At 43.7% G+C, this 27,185-nt stretch overlaps 1 protein-coding gene across 1 annotated transcript in view; it reads left to right on the forward strand.

Annotated features, from left to right (window-relative positions):
* The window catches only part of Dsg2 (desmoglein 2), a 58,217-nt gene extending 31,786 nt beyond the window's left edge, over window positions 1-26,431 (forward strand). Inside the window, exons 7-15 of the mRNA XM_045135295.1 lie at window positions 2,467-2,604; window positions 2,714-2,899; window positions 7,598-7,866; window positions 12,163-12,305; window positions 12,858-13,085; window positions 15,539-15,766; window positions 18,558-18,679; window positions 20,455-20,793; window positions 24,736-26,431. Coding sequence (XP_044991230.1) covers window positions 2,467-2,604; window positions 2,714-2,899; window positions 7,598-7,866; window positions 12,163-12,305; window positions 12,858-13,085; window positions 15,539-15,766; window positions 18,558-18,679; window positions 20,455-20,793; window positions 24,736-25,755 — 2,673 coding nt within the window. The 3' untranslated portion in view covers window positions 25,756-26,431. The remainder of the gene's footprint in view (window positions 1-2,466; window positions 2,605-2,713; window positions 2,900-7,597; window positions 7,867-12,162; window positions 12,306-12,857; window positions 13,086-15,538; window positions 15,767-18,557; window positions 18,680-20,454; window positions 20,794-24,735) is intronic.
* Window positions 26,432-27,185: the final 754 nt, after the last annotated feature.

Genomic DNA, 27,185 nt, shown 5'->3' on the forward strand with positions numbered 1-27,185 from the left:
AGCGTTGAGCTCTCGGCAGCTTACTTTCCGCTCTGATGAGTTAAGAGTCTCCTCAGTGTCTTCCACCATCTCCCTGGAGAAGGTTCTCTGGCTAGCAGTGGAGGCGGCACTCGTATTTAATCTGCCTCCTCTGCAGTGTCTCCTGGGCCCTGGCAGATGTGATAGAGATGACTCACGTCATGCTGGGCAGTCGGCTTTCAGTTCTTGTCATTCTGATGGGCTTGGGCCTCCCCAGTATTTGCCACCATCTGTTAATTGTAGGTTTTCTATCCAACAGTGAGAGCAGCATTGATCAAAGGGGATAATGTGTGCATTTATTTACAAGGCTTTTTGATGGGCAGTACCTCTCCATTTAGTCAAAGAACGGGCGGAAGCTTCCCTCCAGAGTCCGACATTCCAAGCCACGGGCTTCTGACTTGGTTCTCAGTACCAGGCATGAATTCTCTCCCACTGAGCAGACCTCGTAGCCAATCAGAGAACAGTTGACTACTCCATAACCTATGTGCCTCTGCTGCATCAGTGGCTACATTTTGCCTGGTTTGTTGACCATAGCGCTTATGGGATCCACTGCTTGTTCAGTCTGCTGGTGACTCTTAGTCCCGGGAGTTTACGTAGCATAGCCAGCAGTGGTGTGGCTTCCATCTCAGTTCCTGGGACCGCATCCTGTGGTGTCTTTGGCAACAGGATCTTACCATCTAGTTCTTGTGTGAAACCAGGTGCTTCTGCAAAGCCTGCAGTGTTTTGCAGGCCTCATGGGCTGCCCTGACCAGCAGCTCACTGTTGGGGGTGGGCAGGGGAAGACTGACTAAATTCTGACACTGGGATTTACCAGCAACAACCTATGATTTCAGGGTAAATCTTTCTCTTCACTAGCAGGTTACTTGCGCCCAAACTACCACTCACCCACTCTTTCTTTCCTTCTTTCTGTTGTTTGTTTGTTTGTTTTGAGGTATGGTCTCACTGTAGCTCAGACTGACCTGGAATTCACTATGTAGTCTCAGTGTGGCCTTGAACTTATGGTGATCCTCCTACCTCTGCCTCCTGAGTGCTGGGATTAAAAGTATGCACCACCACGCCCAGCTCCCATTCTTTCTTTCCCTTTAAGAGAGTTGTATCTTTCCATTAGCTAGAGAATAACAGGTTTCTATAGCACTAACTCATTCCACCTGTAGTTTTGTGAAGTCCCTCTCTCCTCCCTCCCTATTCCTGCCCCCCTAAGCCCTCCCACACCCTATATTCTGACCCTCCACTTGCCTATCAAATGTTCCTTTCTCTTACCCCCCCCCCCCCCACTTCTCTACCCAGCATACCTCATTCTAACCAGCAATACTGGTGCTTAATACAACTTATAAGCAAATCAGACTATTCCATGTCAGAAGCTGGGTAAGAGAGAACATGGGGCATTTGTCTTTCTGACCCTAAGTAACCTCACTTGGTATAATTTTTTTTCTAGGTACATCCATTTGCTTGTAAATGCCATAGTTTAACATTCAGGCCCCCTACTTTGAAAAGAATCAACATTCTTCCTACTGTCACAGTATAGGACAACTGCCCAACATTACAGGTGATAATCTCTCAAAAAAAATTGTAGCTGAAGTGGGCTTGTCTCTTGCCCAAAACTTATTTCTTTCTTTGCCATATCCATCTGCTCACACCAGCCCATTTCTTCTAAATTCTCAACCCTCTTAAGTGCTCAGGTCATGGCCCCTAACACAAACTGTCTCTAACATGGCCCAACAAAGGACTCTTCCCCTAATAAGCCAACCCCACAGTCCATAGCCCACAGTTCTTTCTGCATGTAGGTATTTGAACCCTGACCAAAATAGTCCATCAGACTCTGTTTACAGCACTGAAAAAAATCATTCTCTCAGACATTTATTCTAAGAACCTTATCTCTGGGGAGTCCACACAAAGTTCTTCAGGTTTTTGCCTTCTCTGGCCAAATTGTTATAGGCCCATGAATGAAATATGGGGCAGAAAATCCCAAACCCACAGTCTATCCATCATACCCAGTGTAGAATGATCTTCTTTTGGAACTGTAAGCCTTTGCTTTAAGGAGAGTCATTTCCTAAAGGTAGAAACAATGACACGTAAGAATGTATTTATAAGGTCAGATGTGGTGGCGCACGCCTTCAGTCCCAGCACTTGGGAGGCAAAGGTAGGAGGATCACTATGAGTTGGAGGCCACTCTGAGACTACATAGTGAATTCCAGGTCAGCCTGGGCTAGAGGGAAACCCTACCTTGAAAAATGAAAAAGAAAAAAAAAGGAAAAAAGAATGTATTTAGAACTTTTGTAAAAGCTCTGACTGCAAATGAGCAGAATCTTCATACCAGTACTGGAAGATCACAAAACTTATTGATGAATAAAACACATGGTCCAATCCTGATGATAAAGAGAACCAAAACCAGAAAGGCCGATTGTTGAGGGGTTCATTTTCATCCCAGGTGGATGCTTTTCATTGCAGGAACATAGCAGCTATTCTCTGACAGTAGAAGCCAGAGATGGCAATGGACAAATAACGGACAAACCAGTACACCAAGCCCAAGTTCAGATTCGTATTTTGGATGTCAATGACAACGTGCCAGTGGTGGAACATGAAATGGTAACTAACTTTCATAACATATGTGCCCGTTCCTTTTCTTAGCCCCAGCTGAATATCATGTGAGTTTGTATTGCATTGAATTAAAAAATCTCGTGTTTGTGTTTTGCAGTACGAAGGGGTGATTGAAGAGAACCAAGTCAACGTAGAAGTGATGCGTATAAAAGTGTTTGACGCAGATGAAATAGGCTCTGATAATTGGCTAGCAAATTTTACCTTTGCCTCGGGCAATGAAGGGGGTTATTTCCACATAGAAACCGATGCTCAGACTAATGAAGGGATTGTGACTCTCGTTAAGGTAAGTCGTGGGTGTTCACAACTCGGGTGGGAGAAGTGGCTGTGGGGGGCTTTAACATATTTTGGGCCCCACATAAATACAGTGCTGTACATATGCAGCAAGCACCACCCTTGTTTGGGATTAGGAGCATCCTTTGCTTGCTCATATTGTTAATGAGTGGTCATAGCACGGCTCAAATTCAGATCTAAGCCAGGCAGCAGCATCATTGCTGAGAACATTTCCAGCTACGACCTTGGGTGGGTGGGGGGGGCCTCAGAAATTTGCCTTCCACCAGGCGTGGTGGCGCACGCCTTTAATCCCAGCACTCGGGAGGCAGAGGTGGGAGGATTGTGAGTTCGAGGCCACCCTGAGACTCCATAGTGAATTCCAGGTCAGCCTGGGCTACAGTGAGACCCTACCTCAAAAAAAAAAAAAGAAAAGAAAAGAAATTTGCCTTCCATCTACTTATTTGTTTGTTTATTTACTTGGGGGTGGGGGCATGTGTCACAGTACACATGTGGGGTCACAGGAAGGACAGCTGCAAGGTGAATATGCTTCACCTTCTCTGAGATGACGTCTCTTCCCACTGCAAATGAACTTCCAGACAACAGCACAACATCAGATTAGCTGGCCCTCAGCCTTCCCATTCTCTCAGCTTTGCCTCTCACTGTCCCGGGCACACTGGGACCACAGATGCATATACCACTTCACCTCCAGCTTTACATGAGTGCTGGGGTAAATGAACTGGGGGTAGCGGGCTTTGCAAGCAAGGGCTTTGTCATCTCCCCAGCCCTAGGAATTTGTCTTTTGGATAGGAATTCACTTGGAACAAAGTAATCCATTCTCTTGTGCTTCGTGGAATCAGTGAAGGAACTACTGAATTAAGCAGCCTTATTAAACATATGAACCTGAGGATTTAGGTCAGTGATAGAATATTTACCTAGCATGCACCCTCCTGGGGTCCATCCTTAGCACAGAAAAGAGAAAAGAAAGACAGGAGAGGGTAGGGGAAGTAGAGGGAAGGAAAAACTGAAAGATGTGGGAAGGGAAGAGAAGAGGAAAACAAAGAGAGAAAGAATTATAACTTTGCCAGTCATAGTGACTCATGCCTTTAAGCCTAGACAGGAGGATTGTCATGAGTTTGAGACCAGCCTGAGCCACATAATGAGTTCCAGGCCAGCCTGAATTATAGAGTGAGACCATGTCTCAAAACACTTATTTATGACAGGAGAAAGAGGCAGATAAAGAGAGTGAATTGGCACACCGTAGCCTCTAGCCCCTCTGCAAATGAACTCCAGATGCATATGCCACCTTGGGCATCTGCCATACATGGGTACCAGGGAATTGAACCTGGGTCCTTAAGCTTTGCAGGCAAGTGCCTTAACCACTAAGCCATCTCTCCAACACCTTACAGAACTGGTTTTGTATGTAACAAAATGAGGAAAAAATAATCTTAACCTATTTTTAAATGGTTTATTAAAATTACCTTATCAGGTCTTAAAATAAAACCTGTAATGTGAAATAAAAGCTGAAAAGCTGCAACTTTTGAAATACCATCTCACTCAATTGCCTGCAGACAAAAAAAAAATTATTCCAGAGGTTTAAAATCCAACACTGTGAGGTAAAATATAAGTGTAACTAAATAGAAAAAAGGGTTGATGAAGTTTCAGAGCACAACTTACCCATAGGTTACTATATGCATTTAAACTACCTTTTTAAAAGCAGAGGAAAATTGAAAAGCATTAACTCTTGTTTAAAGGGAAAACATTTTATGACTTGAGGAAATGAGTAATGTTATCAGAGACCAAATAAACGTACCTCCTTATATTTAGAAATAAACATATTTTTGACTCATTGCAAATTCAACCGTGCCAGATGTTTGAGGCTCCAAAGCCACTCACTTTCCTCACAGCTCCATTAAGCTTCACACTTCAAAGGGATCAGAAATTTTCCAGCCGCAACCCCAGAGCAAGAAACAAGATTCACAGCAGCACACGAGGAAGCAGCAGTCACGTCAGGGTGGATGACAGAGGTGTTAAAGGCATTCTCCATGCACTGTGATAGTACACAATGGGCGAGGGTGTAGTCACTTCTCCTAAGGGGAGTATCCATGAAGAACAGCAAAATTATCTGAGGAGGTAGCTCAGTCGTCAGAACACCTGCCTAGCACACACAAAGCGCCGGGTTGGCTCTTCAGCACCACAGAAAAGCAGGCGTGGAGGTGCACACCTTTACTCCCAGCATTTGGGAGGCGGAAGCCAGAAAGCCAAGATCAGCCTCAACGACTTAGCCCCTTTGAAAGAAACCTGGGCTGCAGGCAACCCGGTCGGAAGAAGAAAGAGAAGAACATCAGAATTAGAACAGAACAGATCAAGAAAATTACAAAGCTGCTGGCTCTGTCACATAGACAACTGCTTCCAATTTACAAGGACAGTGATAGGATCCCACTGCAAAGATGTTGAATGAGGAAGAGAAATAAACAGAAAATACACACATGGCAAGAAGCCCATGGTCATGGAGTCATCAGGGAAGATACAAATTAAAGCCGTCAGGGAGACCACTTCATACCTCTGAAAGTGGCAAAAATCAGTGTCAGCCTCCTTGGGCTGCTACAACATAAATGCTACTAGACATGAGCAGCTATAAATGCACAGGCCCTAAGTTGGTTAGATGTTTGTTGTTGTTGTTATTGTAACAGTGTAGCCTTTTTGTTTACATAAAATAAATATAGAGATATAGCATCATAGGAATGGGGGAGGGACCTCATGGGGTGAAGGATCCAGGAAGCATTCCTATCTCGGGTCTTGATCTGAGATCAAGGAGGATGAGGATGTCCCTGTGTCATGCTGGGGGGCGGGGGGCAGTCTGGGTTGAGTTAGCAGACAGACTAGAGAGAAGCCTGGTGAATCTGTCCACGTGGCTGCTGCCTGCATGGCCAGTGACGCGGGTTTGCCAGCCTTAGGTGTGTGCATCTTTTGTCTGAGCACGCGCTCCAATAAGGCGAGGGAGAGGGTCCAGGTGCAGGGCCTACCTACAGTGCCTTGATTCTTTTCGTAATAGGATGTAAGTCAACACAGGAAAAGTAGCTTCCAAAATATTTTCAGAGCAGTAATAGAAAAATCAATAAATAGCCTAAAAACCTGGCAATAGGAAAATTAAGAAAAGGATACCCAAATACAATACTATGGAAATGCATATAAAAATGGGGGAGAAGGGATATCCGATGTGTATACAGTGGTAAATGGATTATAGCCAACGGACATTATAAGCACCACAGTTTTAGTGAGAACTATCTGATGGAAAGCCAGTGCTTATGGACTCGACAGCAAAGCAGGTGTTCCTACACCTCCACTGCAAAGGAAGGGCGTGGGTGGTTTTTGTTTTTAACCAAATTGAAAGTTCTTAGGCTTTTCCTGTATTCCAGGAATTCTCCATGTTGTCTTAGGGACAGAGTTCTGTAGTCACTTGCACCAAAGCAAACCTGTAGATACATGGTATGGAATATCATTTTCACTAAATGACCATTAGCTTTTCCATCATTAAAAAAAGGCGGGGGGGCTGGAGAGATGGCTTAGCAGTTAAGTGCTTGCCTGTGAAGCCTAAGAACCCCGGTTCGAGGCTCTATTCCCCAGGACCCGTGTAAGCCAGATGCACAAGGGTGCGCATGAGTCTGGAGTTTGTTTGCAGTGGCTGGAGGCTCTGACATGCCCATTCTCTCTCTCTACCTCTTTCTCTCCCTGTCACTCTCGAATAAATAAATAAAAATAAACAAAAAAACGCTTTAACTTGTCAAATATAAAAAACATGAAAATGTGAGCCACCCAATTTTCCAGAACCTCTTTTCATCACAGAACACTTGATAACTTCCAATAAAAGCTTTCTTGCAAAAACACAAATGATTGGTACCCTCTTTGCCCTTGTCCCTGCCCCATTCCACTGGGGCCCCTCTTCAGTGGGGTTGCAGGTATTTCCCACGGGGTTGTGGGTTATGAATTGTGGGAGCAGCAGTCAGGTTTTTTGTGGGGTGGGCAGGGAATGCCTCTGGGCATGATGTCTCAATCTGTGGCTCTTCCAATCTTTTTGCCCCCCTCAGTCAGGTTTTTTGGGGGGACAGGGAATGCCTCTAGGCATGATGTCTCAACCTGTGGCTCTTCCAATCTTTTTGCACCCTCTTCCGCAAAATTCCCTGAGCCATGGTGGCTGAGTTTTAAGTCTACTTCAGTGATGAGCTCTTAGGAGTCTCTGGATCTCTACTTTGGTAGGTGTTGAGTATCCCCAGGTTCTGTCTCCGTCACCCTAGCACTGATTGTCAGACTCACCATGGGAGCGGTGCTCACCTTCCCAAATCCTCTGTGGATTCAGCTGTGGCTTGGCTGAAGTGCGAGGGGTCGTTTATCTTCCCCAGGCTCATTAACCTCTGAAAAAGAAGAACAGATTCTCCAACGGGAAGTGAAGTCAGTATCGTTTAAATGGTATAAGCATTATTAATTTAGGGAGAATTTTACATATGTAACCCCTCTTTTAACCAAAGGCTAGTGAGAGCAAGACAGTGGAGAACATAATCTTTGTCTCCATAGGATTCTGAGCTAATTCCCAATTTACGCTGAGCAGATCTCTTAGCCAATCAAAACACTACTGGTTACCCACCTCATAGGTGGGTTTTGTTTGTTTGTTTGTTTCTCTCTGTTTAAAGAATTCCTTTTGGTTTTACCTTTCTAGGAAGTTGACTATGAACAACTGAAGAATCTTGACTTCAGTATTATTGTGACCAATAAAGCAGCTTTTCACAAGTCCATTCGGAACAGGTACAAGCCCACCTCCATCCCCATCAGAGTAAAGGTGAAAAACGTGGTGGAAGGCATTCATTTCAAAAGCAGCACAATCTCAGTCCGTACTAGTGAAGGGATGGACATATCCAGCCAGAGCCGATCACTTGGAAAATTTCAAGTTTTCGATGAAGACACTGGGAAACCAGCTAATAATGTAAGGTAAGATGTGATTATGAATATATTTCCACGTTTTAAATTACTTTACATGCCCAAGTTTGCAAATACATTAAATGTCTAATTTTAAAAATCATACTGGGGGCTAGAAAGATGGCTTAGCAGTTAAAGCGCTTGCCTGTGAAGCCATAAGCCAGATATACAAGGTGGCACATGTGCCTGGTGTTTGTTTGCAGTGGCTAGAGGCCCTGGTTCTTGCTCTCTCTCTCTCTAATAAATAAATAAATAAACTGCTGTTTAAGCAGTTCATTCCCTTACACCCCAGCACTGTAGCTCTCCAAGGGTTCATGTGCCTCTAACTGAAACGAATGCCTTTTCCTCAGCCAGTTGGGTATGAGGATGGGGTTCAGTTTTACCACAAAACAGTTCTGCTAGAGAGACTGAAAAGTAATCAAAGAAGAGATCAGAAAATAACCTTGTCAAAGTTGACATATTTCCCAGAAGAGCACTACTATAAAAGAATGTAACCCATAAAATTGACCCCATGCTGAGGGAGCTGACATGCCTGTCACCCCAAAACTCAGGAGGCTGAGACAGAAGTATCAAGTTCCCAGCCAGCCTGGGCACTACAGTGAAACCCTGTCTGGAAAAGAAAGAAAGAAAGAAAGAAAGAAAGAAAGAAAGAAAGAAAGAGAGAGAGAGAGAGAGAGAGAGAGAGAGAGAGAGAGAGAGAAAGAAAGAAAGAAAGAAAGAAGGAAAGATGGAAGGAAGGAAGGAAGGAAGGAAGGAAGGAAGGAAGGAAGGAAGGAAGGAAGGAAGGAAGGAAGGAAGGCAAGCAAGCAGGCCAGGCATGGTGCACGCCTTTAATCCCAGCACTGGGGAGGCCAAGGTAGGAGGATCACTGTGAGTTTGAGGCTACCCTGAGGCTACAAAGTGAATTTCTGGTCAGCCAGTGCTAGAGTGAGACCCTACCTTGAAAAAAAAAAAGAAAAACCCACAGAATTGATGCAATTGGAGACATTCATATTAAGTGAATTAAGCCAGTCTCAGAAAAATAAATACAGTATGCTTTCAATCATTTGAGGCTCCTAGACTTTACATAGTCACATAAAATCATGCACATATATATTAAATGAAAGTAGAAATGAAATTATCTATGGTAACAAAGGGGATTGATGGGAGGGGAGAAAGGCAGGTTTGAGGGGATGTGTGAGGGACATTTGATCAGCATACACCATATAACCGTGCGAAAATTTTAAAACTCTAAATTGTAATTTTCAAAGTAATAAACAAAAAACTTTATTACAAATTCCACTTTACACAAATTTGTTTTCTATAAAAACAAGTTATTTTACATGTTGCAATATGGGAAAAGTCTTTTTATTTACAAATAACTCCTGGGAATAAAATGTTTTGTTTGTTGAACATGGAGATCTTTACTTAAAATACATTTGTAAGAGCTACTAGGTGTTGCCACTGTTCTAAAACGTCTAGTCTATAGTGACATCTCATATTTGCTTACTTTTAAGTCTTCGAGGCAAATGTACTTCCTAGCTGTCAGAGTCATTCTGTGGAAAGATTGTTCTTTACCAAGATATATATTTGGGCTGAATTTAAAGAATCTCTCCCTGTTACCCAGGAGTGGCATCGCTGGATCACGTGGTAGACCTATTTTCATCTTTTCAGGAGTCTCCACACTGCTGCCCATAGTGGTTGTACAAGTTTGCACTCCCACCAGCAGGGGATGAGGGTCTCAAGAGACCAATTCAGCTGGACGTGCTGGCTCACACCTTTAATCCCAGCACTCGGGAGGCAGAGGCAGGAGGATCTCTGTGAGTTCGAGGTCACCCTGAGACTACATAGTGAATTCTAGGTTAGCCTAGGCTAGGGTGAAACCCTACTTAAAAATTAAAAAAAAAAAAAAAAATTTAAAAACAGACCAATTCAAACCTATTGTTAAGAAATGGGAGGCATGGCTACTTAAATATGTTCCAGGGTTCACTTAACCCATCAGCAGTTGATACTTTGAAATATTAATGGCAGACATAGAATAATACTGTTAGTCACAGTTTACTGTTCTGCTGATTATTCACACATATCTGTGTCATATGGACATCTGATATAGCATGTGAGCTACTGCCTTACCTGGATGCTGTCTGATGTTCACAACAGAGAACAGTTACACCCTCCTTAAACTATATCATATAAAACATTCCATTGTAAAGTATGGTATTTGCTACAAAACTGCCTTTATTATAGCTATAAATGTGGGGGGAAAATGGATGGCAAGTCATTTCTAGCTTTACAATTCCTGACATGGAATTCAGAAGTACTTGGAAAAAATCTAAGCATATTGAGGGTTTTTTAGTATAGTTTTATGTATTTCTTTAAGTATATTAATTTTTAAAATTTATTTTTAATTTATCAGAGAGACAGAGCTGAGAGAGATGTGTAGGGGGTAATGGGCACACCGGGGCCTCTAGCCACTACAAACAAACTCCAGACACATGAGCTACCGTGTGCATCTCACTTACATGGGCTTGGGGGAATCGAATCTGGGTCCTTAGGATTAGGCTTCACAGGCAAATGCCTTAACCACTAAGCCATCTCTCCAGCCCTAAATTTATTTGTTTATTTTTATTTATTTATTTGAGAGCGACAGAGAGAGAAAGAGGCAGAGAGAAAGAGAGAGAGAATGGGCACGCCAGGGCTTCCAGGCACTGCAGATGAACTCCAAATGCATGCACCCCCTTGTGCATCTGGCTAATGTGGGTCCTGGGGAACAGAGCTTCGAAGCAAACCAGGGTCCTTAGGCTTCACAGGCAAGAGTTTAACCACTAAGCCATCTCTTCAGCCCCTAAATTTATTTATTTATGTTGTTTTTTGAGGTTGGGTCTCACTCTAGCCCAGGCTGACCTGGAGTTCACTATGTAGTCTCAGGCTGGCCTCAGACTCTCAGTAATCCTCCTAGCTCTGCCTCCCGCATACTGTGATTAAAGGCATGCACCACCATGCCCAGCCTTTTTAAAATATTTTTATCTTTTGGAACTTTTTTGAAACCATGTCTCATGTAGCCAAGGCTGGCCTCAAACTTGCCATGTAGTCAAAGATGAACTCTGATTAGAGAAAAAATCATGCATTTAATTAAAGTGAGAAGTTACCCCAGAGCATAAAACAGGTCTAGGCAAATAGGCAACCATCCATGCCAAGAAACAGTGTTCTCCCCAGCCCTGGCCAGGCTGGATGTGGGCGGTGGGGGAGCTAGACCTACGTACATCCAGACAGAGATCACAGGGCAGAGAGGAAGAGAGAGCCAGCTAAGCCCTGTGGGTAACCTCCTTTACAAGGAGCAGACACCCATCAGAGTGAGTCTTGTCACCAGACTCAGGTATGTAAGTAGAGACTCAAGGGGCTGACCCAAGCAGAAAATTTCTGCTGGGCATGCCACTGGAGAGATAGGATGATCAGGTTCCCGTTGCAGTTTTGCCATAAGAGACAATATAGCATCTCCGTATTCCCTCTTTGGGCTTCTGTTGATAACTAACTGCCCAAAAGAAGCGAGCTTTCTCCTGTCTCCTTCACTCACAACCCACACAGTATCTCAAAATGTTCAGATGTTTCTATTTGAGGCAACTTTTGATTTTGTTTTAAAGTTTATATACTTAAATATTGACAACATCCTAGTAAACAGTCTAATGTAAGACTACTTTTCTCTTGTGACATCCAAAACAAATGCATGTAACAAGAACATGTACAGTGAGATTTGAAAAAATTGATAGAGGGCTGGCGAGATGGCTTAATGGTTAAACACTTGCCTGTGAAGCCTAAGGACCCCAGTTCGAGACTCAATTCCCCAGGACCCACATAAGCCAGATGTACAAGGTGGTGCACGCATCTGGAGTTTGTTTGCAATGGCTGGAGGCCCTGGCGCGCCCATTCTCTCTCTTTCCCTCTCTCTTTCCCCCTGTCTCTCTGTCTGTATGTCACTCTCAAATAAATAAATAAACAAAAAAATGTTTTTTAATTTTTTATTTATTTATTTGAGAGCGACAGACACAGAGAGAAAGACAGATAGAGGGAGAGAGAGAGAATGAGTGCGCCAGGGCTTCCAGCCTCTGCAAACGAACTCCAGACACGTGCGCCCCCTTGTGCATCTGGCTAACGTGGGACCTGGGGAACCGAGCCTCGAACCGGGGTCCTTAGGCTTCACAGGCAAGCGCTTAACCACTAAGCCATCTCTCCAGCCCACAAAAAAAAAATTTTAATTGAAAGAGTTACAGATGTTAGATATTCCTAATTTATCCAACATTAAGAATGAATTTTATGTTTATTTTATAACAGATATGCAAAGTTGGAAGATGCAGACAATTGGGTCTCTGTGGATTCCGTGACATCAGAAATTAAACTTGTAAAACCTCCTGATTTTGAATCTAGATATGTTCAAAACGGTACCTACACGGTGAAGGTTGTGGCTATATCAGAGGGTGAGTTGCTAAATAGATATTTTTTCTTAGTTAAATGCATTTAGATGTTATCTTCCAGCATCAGAAGCTTCTGTTGTGACTGTGGATAAAAACCAGATCTCAGCTGGGTGTGGTGGCACACACCTTTAATCCCAGTACTAGTTTAGGTAGGAGGATCACCTTGAATTGGAGGAGAGCCTGGGTTAGAGTGAGAGACCCTACCGTGAAAAAAAAAAGACAACAACAGAAAAGAAAGAAAGTGAAGAAAAACAAAACAAAAATAACCCCCTAATCTCCTTAAGGTTGGTGGTGTCTTAAGTGTACCAGGGAGGTAAGAAGACCACCATTAGAGATCCTGTATCAAAAAAAAAAATAATCTCTCCACTGGGTAAGCCTTCATTTTCTCGCCTATTTAGTGGCTTTGACCATGGGGCTGAAGCTGAGACCTAGCTAAGCTGGGAAGTGACCTTAACTGACTAGTGCAGTCTGCTACCAAATTAGCCCAAGGATCCAAACTATATCTGTTGTCAGCAATGCGATCAAAAGGTATTTACATTCCTGCTTGTTTTTAAGATCATCCTAGAAAAACTATCACTGGCACTGTCCTTATCACGGTTGAAGACATCAATGACAACTGTCCCACACTGGTGGACCCGGTGCAGAGTGTCTGCGAAGACACGCCGTCGGTTAATGTCACTGCAGAGGATCTGGACGGGTTCCCTTATGGCGAGCCGTTCAGCTTCTCTGTCATCGACCAGCCACCTGGAACAGCAGAGCAGTGGAAAATCGTCCACCAAGAAAGTAAGCAAAACTGTTTGACTGTAAGGACGCCTGACTATTAAGCCTGGCCAGTATGTTTACAATATAAGTCTTGTTTCTTCTCTCAAATTAGATTTCTGGTATAAGTTTTAGAGCAGTTGCTAAAATGAGGTTCTGAATATACAGGCTGATATCTTATTTTTTATATACCTATGAAAAGGAAACAGCGGCCTCAAATGTCTTATAGTCCCAGATAGCAGATTTGCACCACCACGCCTGGCTTTATGCATGTATTTTCCAAGTAGCTCTTGAATTAGCTCTGTCTTGTATACCATGGCGGCTGGAGCCTCATAATGCAATGGTGACAGTAGGTGCCATCTAAATTCTTGGTTGTGCTATTGGTTCAATGAATAAAATTCTAGTTTCTTGTTTTGTTTTGTTTTGTTTTGTTTTGTTTGGTTTTGTTTTGTTTTGTTTTGTTTTGTTTTGTTTTGTTTTGTTTTGTTTTGTTTTGTTTTGTTTTGTTTTGTTTTCGAGGTAGGGTCTCACTCTGGTTCAGGCTGACCTGGAATTCACTATGCAGCCTCAGGGTGGCCTCAAAGTTATGGTAATCCTCCTACCTCTCCCTCCCAAGTGCTGGGATTAAAGGCGTGTGCCACCATGCCCAGCTAAATGCTTGTTTCTTAAGCATGAGGACCTGGGTTCAGACCCTCAGCCCCCACATTAATGACTGATAGGCCAAGGGGCCTGCCTGCAGTCTCAGTGCTTAGGAGGTGGAAAGGGAGCCAGCTGGCTAATTAGACTAGCTGAACTTCCAAGTAGTGAGAAACCCTGCCTCGGTAGATACAGAGGAGAATGACTGAGGCAGACACTCAGCATCAACCTCTGGCCTCCACATGCATGCTCACATACCTGCATCTATTCACACACACGCAAACACTCATGCACACATGCCCGCATACCACACACCAGGCCCTTCACGCACTGTCATAGTAATCCTTGCCTAATTGCACTATCTCCTCATGACTGGTGAGAACCCCTGACTTAATGAGGTTAAGAAACTTGTTCAAAGTTACAAGACTGATATGTGATAGAGACAACCTGGGAAAGGGTCTATGTGACACACCCATCGCCCCACGCCAGTGTATGCAGTCAAGTGTCTTTACCTTGGCTTCTTGTCGATAAGCTTTTGAGTGGTCCCAAATGCAGGGCACTTTTAACAAGCAATGCTCATTTCAGAAATGTTTCAAATGTAGTCACCAGGTTTTTTTTCTTAATTTGCATATTTAATATTGAGCTTTATGTCTAGCAAATATTTACCATCATCTTATAAAGCTTTGTGTATTGTTGGGGTGATGTGTAAGTAAAACACCTTCAACATTTCAACTTGCATTTAGAAATTTACTAACATATCAATAATAAATGGTGTGTGTGTGTGTGAGAGAGAGAGAGAGACAGCTTTAGAAAGGATCTCACTTTGTAGCTCAGGCTGGACTGGAACTCACTCTATAGCCCATGGCACTTATCTTGCCTCAACCTCCCAAGAACTGTGGTTATAGACATGAGCCACTACAAGCCCAGCTAATAATAAATTTCCTAAGAATACTAAGGTCACTTGGTCTTAAGAAGGTCAGGCTTTAGAATATCATAACTATAAAGTAACGTATCTATAACTTACCTTAAAATAGCTCAGAAAGCTTGGTGTGGTGGTGCACACCTTTAATCCCAGTACTTGGGAGGTAGAGGTAAGAGGATCGCTTTGAGTTCAAGGCCAGCCTGAGACCAGAGTGAGTTCCTGGTCAGCCTGGGCTAAAATGAGACCCTACCTTGAAACAACAACAACGAAAAGAAGATAGTAGAAAAAAAAAAAATTCTCTCTCTCAAATAAATAAACAAAAATTTTTAAATGGGCTGGAGAGATAGCTTAGCAGTTAAGGTATTCACCTGCAAAGCCAAAGGACCCAGGTTTGATTCCCCAGTGTCCTTGTAAAGCCGGATGCACAAGGTGGCACATGCATCTGGAGTTTGTTTCAGTGGCTGAAGTTCCTGGCATGCCTTTTCTCTCTATCTGTCTATATCGCTCTGCCTCTATCTCTCTCTCAAATAAATAAAATAAAATTATATTTTTAAAAATTTGGCAATCCACGTGTGAAGCTATGCATGGCACTGCATACCTATGATCCTGATAGTTGAGAGGCAGAAAGGGCCCAGGCAGTAAAAGCACTGCCCAGGAGCCACTGGCAGGAGCTGATCCTCCGTGTTTTTCTTTTTCTTTATTTTTCTTTATTTATTTCTGCTTGTTTTGTTTTGGTTTTTCAAGGTAGGGCCTCACTCCAGCCCAGGCTGACCTGGAATTCACTATGTAGTCTCAGGGTGGCCTTGAAGTCACAGCCATCCTAGATCCTACCTCGGCCTCCCGAGTGCTGGGATTAAAGGCGTGCGCCACCATGCCCGGCTATCAATCACCCTTATTTCCTTCTTCTCCTAACCTTTAGGTACCAGCGTGCTGCTCCAGCAGAGCGAAAGGAAGCTTGGGAGAAGTGAGATTCCACTCCTGATTGCAGACAATCAAGGCTTCAGCTGCCCGGAAAAGCAGGTCCTTAAGCTCACGGTCTGTGAGTGTCTGCGTGGCAGCGGCTGTGTTGAAGCCCAGCAAGATGCCCACTTCGGCCTGGGACCTGCAGCAATTGCCCTCATGATTTTGGCCCTTCTGCTGTTGTTACGTAAGTCTTCGAAATGACTCTCATTTCTTCAGTACTTTGGGGGCACTACTGCTGGTCATCAGTGCTTTCTTGACAGTTATTCTTTCTTTTTTAAAATATTGTTTGTTTGTTTGTTTGTTTGTTTGTTTGTTTATTTATTTATTTATTTATTTATTTGAGAGAGAGAAAAAGGAAGAGGCAGAGAGAAAAATAGAATGGGTACACCAGGGCCTGTAGCCACTGCAAACAAACTCCAGACGGTGCTCCCCCTTGTGCATCTGGCTTACGTGGGTCCTGGGGAATCAAACCAGGATCCTTAGGCTTCGCAAGCAAGTGCCTTAACCACTAAGCCATTTCCCCAGCCCCATTGACAGTTATTCTTTCACCACCTGAGGGAAAAAAAAAATTGCGGGGGGGGGGTTGAAGCAGGGTCTTGCTGTAGCTCAGGCTGACCTGGAATTCACTCTGTAGTCTCAGGGCAGCCTCAAACTCACCGCAATCCTCCTACCTCTGCCTCCCAAGTGCTGGGAATAAAGGCATGCGCCACCACGCCCGGCTACCTGAGAATATTTTTGAGAGTGAGGAGGAAAACAATCATTGATGATGGATAAATTCAGGAACACTTGCTGCAGGGCTCTTTTCAGAATTTTGTCTTAAAGAATATATTCTCAATATTTTTTGGGGGGGGGTCAGGGGGCAAGCACAACAGACTGCCTTTTCTTTTATGTGTGAGAGCGAGAAAGTAAGAGGGAGAGAGAGAACTGGTGCGCCAGGGCCTCCAGCAACTGCAATCGAACTCCAGACATGCGCCCCCTTGTGTGCATGTGCAACCTTGCATGCCTGTGTCACTGTGTGACTGGCTTACATGGGACCTGGAGAGCCAAACATGAGTCCTTAGACTTCGCAGGCAAGCACCTTAACCACTAGGCCCTCTCTCCAGCCCTGTATTCTCAATTTAAACAACTGGAATCTAAGCGTGCTTGCCCAGCTCCCTTTAGCATAGATCTTGCTGTTATTCCCATGTGAATAAGCTCTGGGAGGGTAGGATCCCATTATTTATAGCTGCATTTCCAGTGCTGTGAGTGGTCCCTTGCACATAGTAGGTCCTCAGAATAGACTTACCCCATACATTCGGCATATGGATAGAAGGTTAGTTTTCCAACCCAATTTGTTCCATAGTCATCCCTCTATATAATCTCTCTAGGCTTCCTCCATCTCTCCTGTTTCTTGCTGCTCCACCTGCTTCTTGCCAGCAGCTTCATCAACCTAACCTTTTCTGAGCAAATTTTTGCATCCCCTTAATAGCAGGCCTCCCCACAACCAATCCTGCCTGTCCTCTGAAAGATTTTTAAAAGAAGAAAGGGCTGAAAACCTTTCCCAGGGGCACGTGCAATCTCACTGCACTTGACCTTGAACTTGGGCAGAGCACCACGTCCAAGGCACAGAACCCCTTATGGTGGACCTTTATTCCATTGACCTCTGTTTGATGGGGAATTTTAAGTTTGGGCACATAATGGGGACTGACTTGTCTTGGTTTAGCATTGAGCTGGGACTGCATCTTTCATGAAGGGATTCTTTGCCCAGCCTTTGTAGCTCAGAGTCCCTGGAGCCTAACCTGGCACTTGGCACGTGAGGGACATTTGATTAACATTTATTGAATGTGTTGGAATTGTTCAATTGCCACTGGCTGATTTCATTCCCTGTGTTAGTCACGGGACTATCAATTATTTTACAAGAAAAGTAACCTGGGAAGTGTTCAGATGCTTAAGCTGCCAAGTGGGAATATCAGTAAAACCTAATTTGGGGTGGATGCTTGCAGATGTGGCTAAATCTTGACTGCAATAATCCCCTGATCCCAGGACTGGTCTTTGCTTCCTGCTAGAAGTAGAATAAAATTTAATGGCACATAATGGAGCTGAATTGAATTCTTCAAATTATAAAATTATATATACATAACTTTAATAGGTTTAAAGGTAATACCATTTTAAAACATAATGCTTGGGTAATTCAAAGGTTGAGACTTAGTGCCATGCTTTGTACAAAATTTTGTTCTAAGATAAAGTGTCATATCAGTTTCAGTCTTCTAGAATATCTGAATACATTACATTCTTTCTATTCTTAAGAGCTTTTCATCTTTTTTTTCAGAGAGGGGGACGTCTGAGCCAGGGTCTCACGGTATATAGTTGTTCTCACATTCTCAACAACCATGTGTCTCTGTCTCCATAGGGCTGGTCTTGCAAGTGTGAGCCAACCCGCTTGGCTGCTTTTGATCTTTCTAATACATAGCTCTTGGACAATAATTTTTTTTTTGGATTTTTTTTTTTTTTTTTTGGTGTTTTGAGATAGGGTCTCACTCTGGTCCAGGCTGATCTGGAATTAACTCTGTAGTCTCAGGGTGGCCTTGAACTCATGGCGATCCTCCTACCTCTGCCTCCCGAGTGCTGGGATTAAAGGCGTGCGCCACCATGCCCGGCTAAATTTATTTTTTTAATATGTTTGGACAATGACTCAAAAAAATTTAACTTTTGTACATTGGTTTTGCTGATTTGGGCACTATTTCATCTGGTCTCATTATCCAGCACAATAGCCACAGTTAGTTTCTCCAGGAACAAGTCCATTGAGTCTACAGGACTCTCTCTTGCCTCCAGCCTTTGTTGTAACAACCCAAACAAGCTTGGAGAGTGGGAAAAAAAGCAAACCAGGAAAACAGGGCTTCGTGTAAGTGACCACTGAGCCTAAAGAAGTGATATTCCAAATTCATGCGATTCAAGTTTAAAATTATTTATTTGAACTCAATTTTGCTTTTGTATAGTTGTGCCACTCTTGCTGTTGGTGTGCCATTGTGGAGAGAGTGCCAAAGGCTTCACCCCCATTCCTGGCACCATAGAGATGCTGCACCCTTGGAATAATGAAGGAGCACCACCTGAAGACAAGGTCAGTTCATGATGCAGCGGAAAACCTGCCTTCTTTTTTGATCTGATTTTACGTAGGGAGGGTATGGAAGGGTTGGGACTAGATCTCACTCTGTAACCTGGACTTAAGTGGCCTTGAACTCACCTAATCCTCCTGCATAAGCCTCTCAAGTTCTAGGGTTATAGGTATGAGCCATCATCATCTGGTGCTTTTTTTTGTTTGTTTGTTTCCTAATTTTAAACAGGGTTTCAGAGGTGTTTCTAACATTTTTGGCCATAGGACTTTTTAGTACTGCGAGATATATGTACTCAGGAGCTGTCAAGGTAGGGTCTCACTCTGGTCCAGGCTGACCTGGAATTAACTGTAGTCTCAGGGTGGCCTCAAACTCTGATCCTCCTTCCTCTGCCTCCCCAGTGCTGGGATTAAGGGTGTATGCCACCATGCCCAACACATTTTTTTTTTTTAATTCTATATATCACTTCTGCCTGGTTTGCTCTGATCAGAACTGAGGCTGCTTTATCTGGTAGCAACTGAAGCTTTATAGATCTCTTATTTTGAGTGGTCAGGTATCAAGCTGAGAACAAAATTCAGAGCTTTGTAACCACAGCCGAAGACATCAAGTCCTAAAGAAAAGTTGCAATGCCATTGGCGCCATTAAGCTGAGTGAAAACTGTAGAGGAAAGTTCGTTTATCCCTTTTTTTCTTGGGTCATAGTCACCTGTTAAACAAGAAGAATAAAGGTATTAGTCAGGGATCCCTAGAGGAACAGAACCATATTACACAGGGGACTTACTAGTTTGGTTGACACAGTACAGGCTGGGCAGCCGAAGAATGGCTGCCTTGTCTGTTCCACTGGAGAAGCTGAGAATCAGACCACACGGCTAGATGACTCAGCAGTCCCCATCTGGTCCTGATGGCCTGGAGGATTGTTAGAGAGCCACTGATCTTCAGTTCACATTGGAAGCTGAAGGGTTCTGATGTTAGCAAAGGATGACAGCAACAGGATATGGATGGATGGATGGATGGATGGATGGTACCACCAGAAGGGTTGCCCATCAATTAATCCTAATTCTATAAATGCCTTTGTGGACATGCCCCACAGGTGTATCTCTTACTTGATTCTTTTTTTTTTTTAATATTTAACTAATTTATTTATTTGCATGCAGAGAGAGACAGAGAGGAGAGAGAGAGAATAGGCATTCCAGGGCCTCTAGCCACTGTAAATAAACTCCACATGCATGCACCACTTTGCGCATCTGGCTTTATGTGGGTACTGGGGAATCAAGCCTGGGTCATTGGGTTTTGCAAGCAAGCACCTTACCTGCTGAGCCATCTCTCCAGCCCTGTTACTTGATTCTTAATCCAACCAAGTTGACAATAGAGATAACCATCAGAAAACTTAAATAGAAGTTATGATACCTGAAATGTTTTTCTATTTTATTTTATTTTATTTTATTTTATTTTATTTTATTTTATTTTATTTGAGACAGAGAGAAAGAAAGAAGCAGATAGAGAGACTGGGCACACCAGGGCTCCTAGCCACTGCAAATGAACCCCAGACTCATGCACTCCCTTGTGCATCTGGCTTATGTGGGTACTGGGGAATCGAACTTGGGTCCTTAGGCTTCACAAGCAAGCGCCTTAACTGCTGAGCCATCTCTCCAGCCCTGAAATGTTTTCCTTAATTTACCACTGGTGAAACGGCATATCCTTCTTATGTGTGTTCAGCTCAGATCATCTACTAAGTGTACTGACCCTCCATCTTTCTGACTCAGTTCTGAACTGTTTGTTCACAGGTGGTGCCCTCACTTCTGGCCATGGATCATGGGGAGAATACAGCTTTAAGAAATGGAGTAGGAGGTGCAATGATGTCCAAGGAACTCACCATGAAAGGAAGTAGCTCTGCTTCCTTTACCAAAGGGCAGCGTGACTTGTCCGATGTGGATGGACGATGGGAAGAACACAGAAGCCTCATTACTAGTGGGGTTACTCATGTTATAGAGACAACAGGAGCCGTCGCAGGCAATGAAACCCTAAAGACCACAAGAGTCGCAGGAGTTTCCAGAGACATGACCAGGGCCCAGGCAGCTGCTGTTGCCATGAACGAGGAATTCTTAGGAAATTACTTCACTGAGGTAAGGAGTGGTTTGTATAGATGGGGGGAGTATATATAGAAATGTGGTCATTTCCTTGGATCTGAGACATTGAGGGGTGTGGTTGCTGGCAAGAATTTTGTAGGGAGGTTTTAAGTAATGTTTACAGACAGAGAAAGGAGAGGTAAAACCCATTGAGTCAGTCAGAGCTAGCTAAATTACACTGCAGTAACCACCCCACAGTCTTTGTAGTTCTGACCAAGGCTTTTTTGTTCACGATTTTTCCAGTTAACTGAGCCCTGCTCTACTTCATGTTATCTTAATTCTGAAGTGCATGCTGAGAGAGTAGTCTGTACCCTACCTGGGAAGTGGAAAGACAGAAAAATACCAACACATGATATGTTCATATTTTCTACTTAATAAAAATAAATAAACACAGGCTGGAAAGATGGCTTAGTGGGTAAGGTGCTTTCTTGCAAAGCCAAAGGACCTAGGTTCAACTCCCCAGGACCCATGTAAGCCAGATGCACAAGGGGGCACACGCGTCTGGAATTTGTTTGCAGTGGCTGGAGGCCCTGGCGCGCCCATTCTCTCTCTGTACCTGCCTATTTCTATATCTTTCTCTCTCAAATAAATAAATACAACTAAAATAAAAACCAAAAAATGATAGAAAAGAGGTAAGTTTTTTAAAAGAAGAAAAGCAGGAATAGGCACCTTTTTCTTGTTTTTTTTGTTTTGTTTTGTTTTTGTTTTTCGAGATAGGGTTTCACTCTAGCCCACGCTGACCTGCAATTCACTTTGTAGTCTCAGGGTGGCCTTGAACTCACAGCGATCCCCCTACCTCTGCCTCCCAAGTGCTGGGATTAAAGGTGTGCGCCGCCACGCCCAGCATAAGCACCTCTTTTGAGGAAAGTCCCCTGTGTCACCGTGAGACAGGCCGACTTGGGGGCTGGGTATCTGAGGAATGTGGAGGTAAGGATGGGACTTCTGGGAAGGAAGTCACATTTCCGTCCCGCTCTCTTCAATCGCCACATCACCCGCAGTGCTGCGCTCCTTCCTCTCGGCCCTCTCTTACCATCCTTCAGCCGTGGCCTGGCTTGGCAGGGACACAGTGAAGAGGCTACTGCTTCTCCCTGTTCCCTCACTGCCGGCACTGCTCTGGGAGAAGCGCTTTGAGGTCCTCCTCCTGTGCTGTATTCCTGCCTGAATCACTAGAAGCTAAGTGTGTATGTACTGCTTACTTTTATTGACACTTTTAATGCGTGAATGTACTCTAATTTGATCATAATCCCTTCCCATTTCCCTCTTTGGTCCCCCCTCCCATGTTCCTATGCCACTGAACCCCCTCCTCTCTCCAGATAGTCATCCTTCTATGTTGAAGTCTCTCTCTCTCTTGTTGTTGTTGTTTTGTTTTTTGTTTTTTTTTAGCTCCTCCATCCTCTATGTCCTAAGGTTGATGGGCTCAATACTGTGCAGGTTTTGTGGTGGTAATAATATCTACTGTGAGGTCAGTTCGTGTCTGGAGGATGCTGCGCTAAATTACTCCTTCCCAACGTGTGCTCTTACATTCTTTCTGCCTCTTCCACAGCATTCCCCAAACCTTGGAGGATGTGATAGAGATGTCTCATTTAGCACCAAGCTCTTAACAGCTTCTTGTTTTGTTTTGTTTTATTTTGTTTTGTTTTGTTTTGTTTTTCAAGGTAGGGTTTCATTCTAGCCCAGGCTGGCCTAGCATTCACTATGGAGTCTCAGGGTGGCCTCAAACTCACAGCGATCCTCCTACCTCTGCCTCCTGAGTGCTGGGATTAAAGGCGTGCGCCACCACGCAGGGTCACCTGCTTGTTCACAGCGTTGGTGGTCGTTTCCCCCAGCAACTCATGTAGCACATTCCAGCGCTGTGAGGGTGGAAAGGTCTTACCTGCATCTATTGTGATGGTCATGTGCTCTCTGTTCTTAAGTCTATTTAAGCAATGTATTACATTTATTATTATATTTTCATTTTTATTTGTTTTTTTCTTCTGCATTTATTTTATTGAGTTCCATTTTCCTATCATGGTTTGATTTTCTTATTTCATTTAGCTGATTGTTCATGTCCCTTTTTAATTCATTCTGTTGAGTTCTATTCATAGCTATTGAGTTCCCTTGGTTGATTGGGCTCTTTTGCATTTTATTCAGGCATTTATTTATTCATGTCCTTTAAAGTTTCTTTTATGTATATGTATATCATAATTGTGTTTTATCCTTTGTCTGGAATTTCATCTAAGTAGTTCTCATGGGAGACCTATACTAGGAGCCTGACTTGCCATTCTTGGTGGGAATATGTTGCCTTGTATGTTTTTTGTTATTGTTCTTTGCATTGAGATTTGTCTGTCTGAAGATACTCTGTTTGTCTTGTCAAGAATACTGGGGTTCAAAGAAGGTAGTAGCAAGGCCATGGGTGGGGTGCAAGGTGAGACGAATGTTGGGCTTCCACGTGGCATGTCCAGGTAGGTGAGAATGGGGGTGGGAGGGCAAGCACCTGTGGGGAGAACTCACTCACACTGGGGCTCCATTTGGTGCCTGCAGGGTACACATGGCGGGGTTAGAAGGGAGGGTCTAACTGGAAACTCACTTGCCAGTGGAGGTTGCTCCACTAGATGCTGGCGGGGGACATGTAATGGGCTTGTGGGCAGGGAGCGTTTGACCAGAAACTCACTACCTCACATCGCTGGATCTACGGGTGCCTATCAGGGACATGCAGTGGTGTTTAGGGGAGGAGAAAGCTGGGTATGGTAGTCCATGCCCATAACCCCAGCACATGGCACAAGGAGGCAGGAGGATCCAGGGGCTCAGGTGAATTTGAGGCCAACCTGGTCTGTAGAAATTTTTTTTTTTTATATGTTAGGTTTTTTTTTTTAATTTATTTATTTGAGAATGACAGACACAGAGAGAAAGACAGATAGAGGGAGAGAGAGAGAATGGGCGCGCCAGGGCTTCCAGCCTCTGCAAACGAACTCCAGACACGTGCACCCCCTTGTGCATCTGGCTAACGTAGGACCTAGGGAACCGAGCCTCGAACCGGGGTCCTTAGGCTTCACAGGCAAGCACTTAACCACTAAGCCATCCCTCCAGCCTGAGTCTGTAGAAATTTTAACCTCCTTTACATACCTACTGTTAAAGGGTCTTGCTCACACATTCCTATAGTTCTTTATACAGATTTTTTCCCCAATTGTTAATATTTTGCCACTTTTGCTAATTGTTTCCTATTCTGCCTTACATGCCAGCAGCATTACTATTCTGTATCACCGTGGTACAGCTAACAAGAAACTGAAAAGATGATACAGTCTACATTTCAGTTTAGCCAATTTTCTTAATTAAATATCATATCTTTTTAAATGTATGTGTGTGTGTGTGTGTGTGTGTGTGTGTGTGTGTGTGTGTGCATGGAAGGCCAGGGGCTGACATCAAGTGTCTTCTTCAATTTCTTTCCACCTTATCTTGAGATAGGCTCTCGCTGAACCTGGAGTTCACTGCTTCAGCTAAACTAGCCAGTCAGCAGGCTCTAAGGATACTCCTTTTTTTTTTTGGCCTCCCCAGCACAGGGATCACAGGTGCACATCACCATGAGCAGCATTTTACATGCATACTGAGTATCGCAACTCAGGCAAGTACTCACCAAATGTACAACAGCCCTGGCCACAGCAACGTCTTATCTAGTAAATATTCTTCCTACCCAATATCTAGCTCCACATCTTGCATTGCTGTTTAGTTGTCACAACACTTCGTTGCCCTTTAATCTGAAATAGCGCCCCCCCCTTCATTTTTCATGATATTAATATTTTTGAGACTATAGGCCTGCCATGATGTAGGATGTCTCTCTGCGCGTGTTTCTCTTACGTTTCGTTGCAATTGAGACGCCAGTTTTGCGTCTTAAACAGGACTATTGGGTCTTGTTATAAAATGAGCTTATTTCGTTATCTGTCTTCCTTTTTGTCTTCATTCCAGAAAGCAGCCTCCTATGCTGAGGAAGATGACCTTCACACGGCCAGAGACTTCCTTCTGGTGTACTCTCAGGAAGAAACGCAGTCTCCACAAGGGTCCATCGGCTGCTGCAGTTTCATCGAAGAGGGGCTTGATGATCGCTTTTTAGATGACTTGGGACTTAAATTTAAGACACTAGCTGAAGTTTGCTTAGGGCGCACAATAGATGTGGATATGGAAATTGAGCAGAGAGAAAAGCCTGTGAGAAAAGCCAGCATGAGCGCAGTTCCACAGTCCCATCATGAGCAAGCCATGGTTCACTTAGAGAACACCCACTCTTCCAAAAGCAGCTCTCAAGTCCCGAAACCTGTGCACGAAGCAAGCGCACAGCACGTGACTCAGGAGACGGTCACTGAAAGGTCTCTCTCCTCCAGGCAGAGTCAGAAAGTAGCGCCGCATGCTGACCCGCTGGCTTCTGGGAATATCATCATGACGGAAACTTCCTATGCCACCAGCTCCGCTGTACCACCAAGCACGGTGATCCTGGGGTCCAAACAGCCACACAGCCTTATCGTAACCGAGAGGGTATATGCACCAGCTGGTGCCACCCTGGTTGAGCAGCATTATGCTAACAAAGGTAATGTCACGGTTACTGAAAGAGTGGTCCAACCCAACGGGAGTTTCCCTGAGCCTCTTGAAAGCACCCAGCGCGTGGAAGGTGCACATTACGTCATGGTGAGGGAGAGAGAGAGCATCCTTGCTCCCAACTCAGGAGTACAGCCCAGTCCGGCCCCGCCCAGCATGACAGTAGGACAGAATGTGACGGTGACAGAAAGAGTCCTGTCGCCTTCCTCCACTCTGCAGTCCAGCCACCAGATTCCCAGCGAAGCCTCTGTAAAGGCTAGGAAGACCATGGCTGCTCATGCTGGAGTCTCAGGCCTCCTGCCAGAGCTTGCTCTAGAGGAATCTGGTCATCTCAGTTCTACCATGACCACAACTTCCACCAGGGTCCAGCACAGCACTGTGCAGCATTCTTACTCCTAAACAGCCACCAGCCGCCAGCTGACCTGGAGTTTGACTGGCAGTGACTGGATGTGTGTTTCCCATGAGCTCTCCAAGCAAGGAAGCTTACACACTAAGAGAAAGAGTCACTCATACACGAGGTTCTGTCTCAGAACCCAGAGAGATGTTTCAGAAATGCTCCATAACTCATACTAATGGTGCTGTGTTTTTAAGTGCCTTTTAGTTATGCAAGCAATATTCACTTAGCAGAGGGTAACACTGGCTTCTGAGAGCCTGCCACTACCATTAATACCCAGCATCCAGTTCAGCCCTCCAGTAGAACAAGGCAGGAAACTGGGCCTGTTTTTAAGTCATGTGGATGCTTAGTATTGATATTCATATTCTGTACATTATATCCATAACTCAGTTATCAAAAGATATGTCTATGATTTGGGCTACCAGTTTTGTTGTTGGTTTTCCTTTACAGTGTAACCCTTTTAAAATTTGTATAAGATTGATTAGATTGTAGAACACTGACATGGAAAGAATACCAATTTATTTCTGTACGTGTGACATGTACACATACATGTCATATGATCTTAAAAGTGGCATTGTATTTTTAAAAATTTTTTATGAGAGAGAGAGAGAAAGAGAGCAAGAGAGAATTGGTGTGCCAGGGCCTCCAGCCACCGCAATTGCACTCCACACATGTACACCATCTTGTACACATGTGAGACCTTGCGCGCTTTGCAAAACCTTGTGCACCTGGCTTACATGGGATCTGAAGAGTTGAACATGAGTCCTTAGGCTTCGCAGGCAAGCACCTTAACTGCTAAGCCATCTCTCCAGCCTGTATTTTTATACATATGTATTTTAACAGTCTTGAAAATAATGGACATTTCAAATTCAGTTAAATAATCTAGAATAACATTTAGAAATACTTTTACTTACTAAGATATATTCTCTGAAGAGAAACTCTTATTTCCCTTGGGTACAATTCAGTGCTGTTAAAGTAACCAGCCATATTCTCTGCTGTGGTAAGAATGATGTCCATTTCACTGTCTTGCATCCTCAGTGCTAATGTGGGCACCAAATAAATATCTGTGTAATCAAGCTAAATTTGATAAGGCATTCTCTTATTATACCAATCCAAAGTGTCAAAAGACCTATGTTTCTATAATTCTGAATTGTGATTTTTAATCTGATATCTGAAAGTCACTGAATGACTGGTTATGACTTGCTATAAAAAAAGTCCATGTTAAAAGACCTCAAAATAATTGACCTGATTTTGCACAACACCCTTGCCTTATTTTTTTTCAAAGTTATTTGAATGGTATGGCTCCTCAATAGATTTGATTTTGTTGCTCCTAAAAACAATGCTATTTCAAATGTATGTGCCTATCAGTAATAATTTATGTACATATTTTTCCTGATGATTTTTTTAACAAGTTCCTGAATTTTTCAACATAAGA

This window comes from Jaculus jaculus, chromosome 15, assembly GCF_020740685.1.
Source record: "Jaculus jaculus isolate mJacJac1 chromosome 15, mJacJac1.mat.Y.cur, whole genome shotgun sequence".
NCBI lineage: Eukaryota > Metazoa > Chordata > Mammalia > Rodentia > Dipodidae > Jaculus > Jaculus jaculus.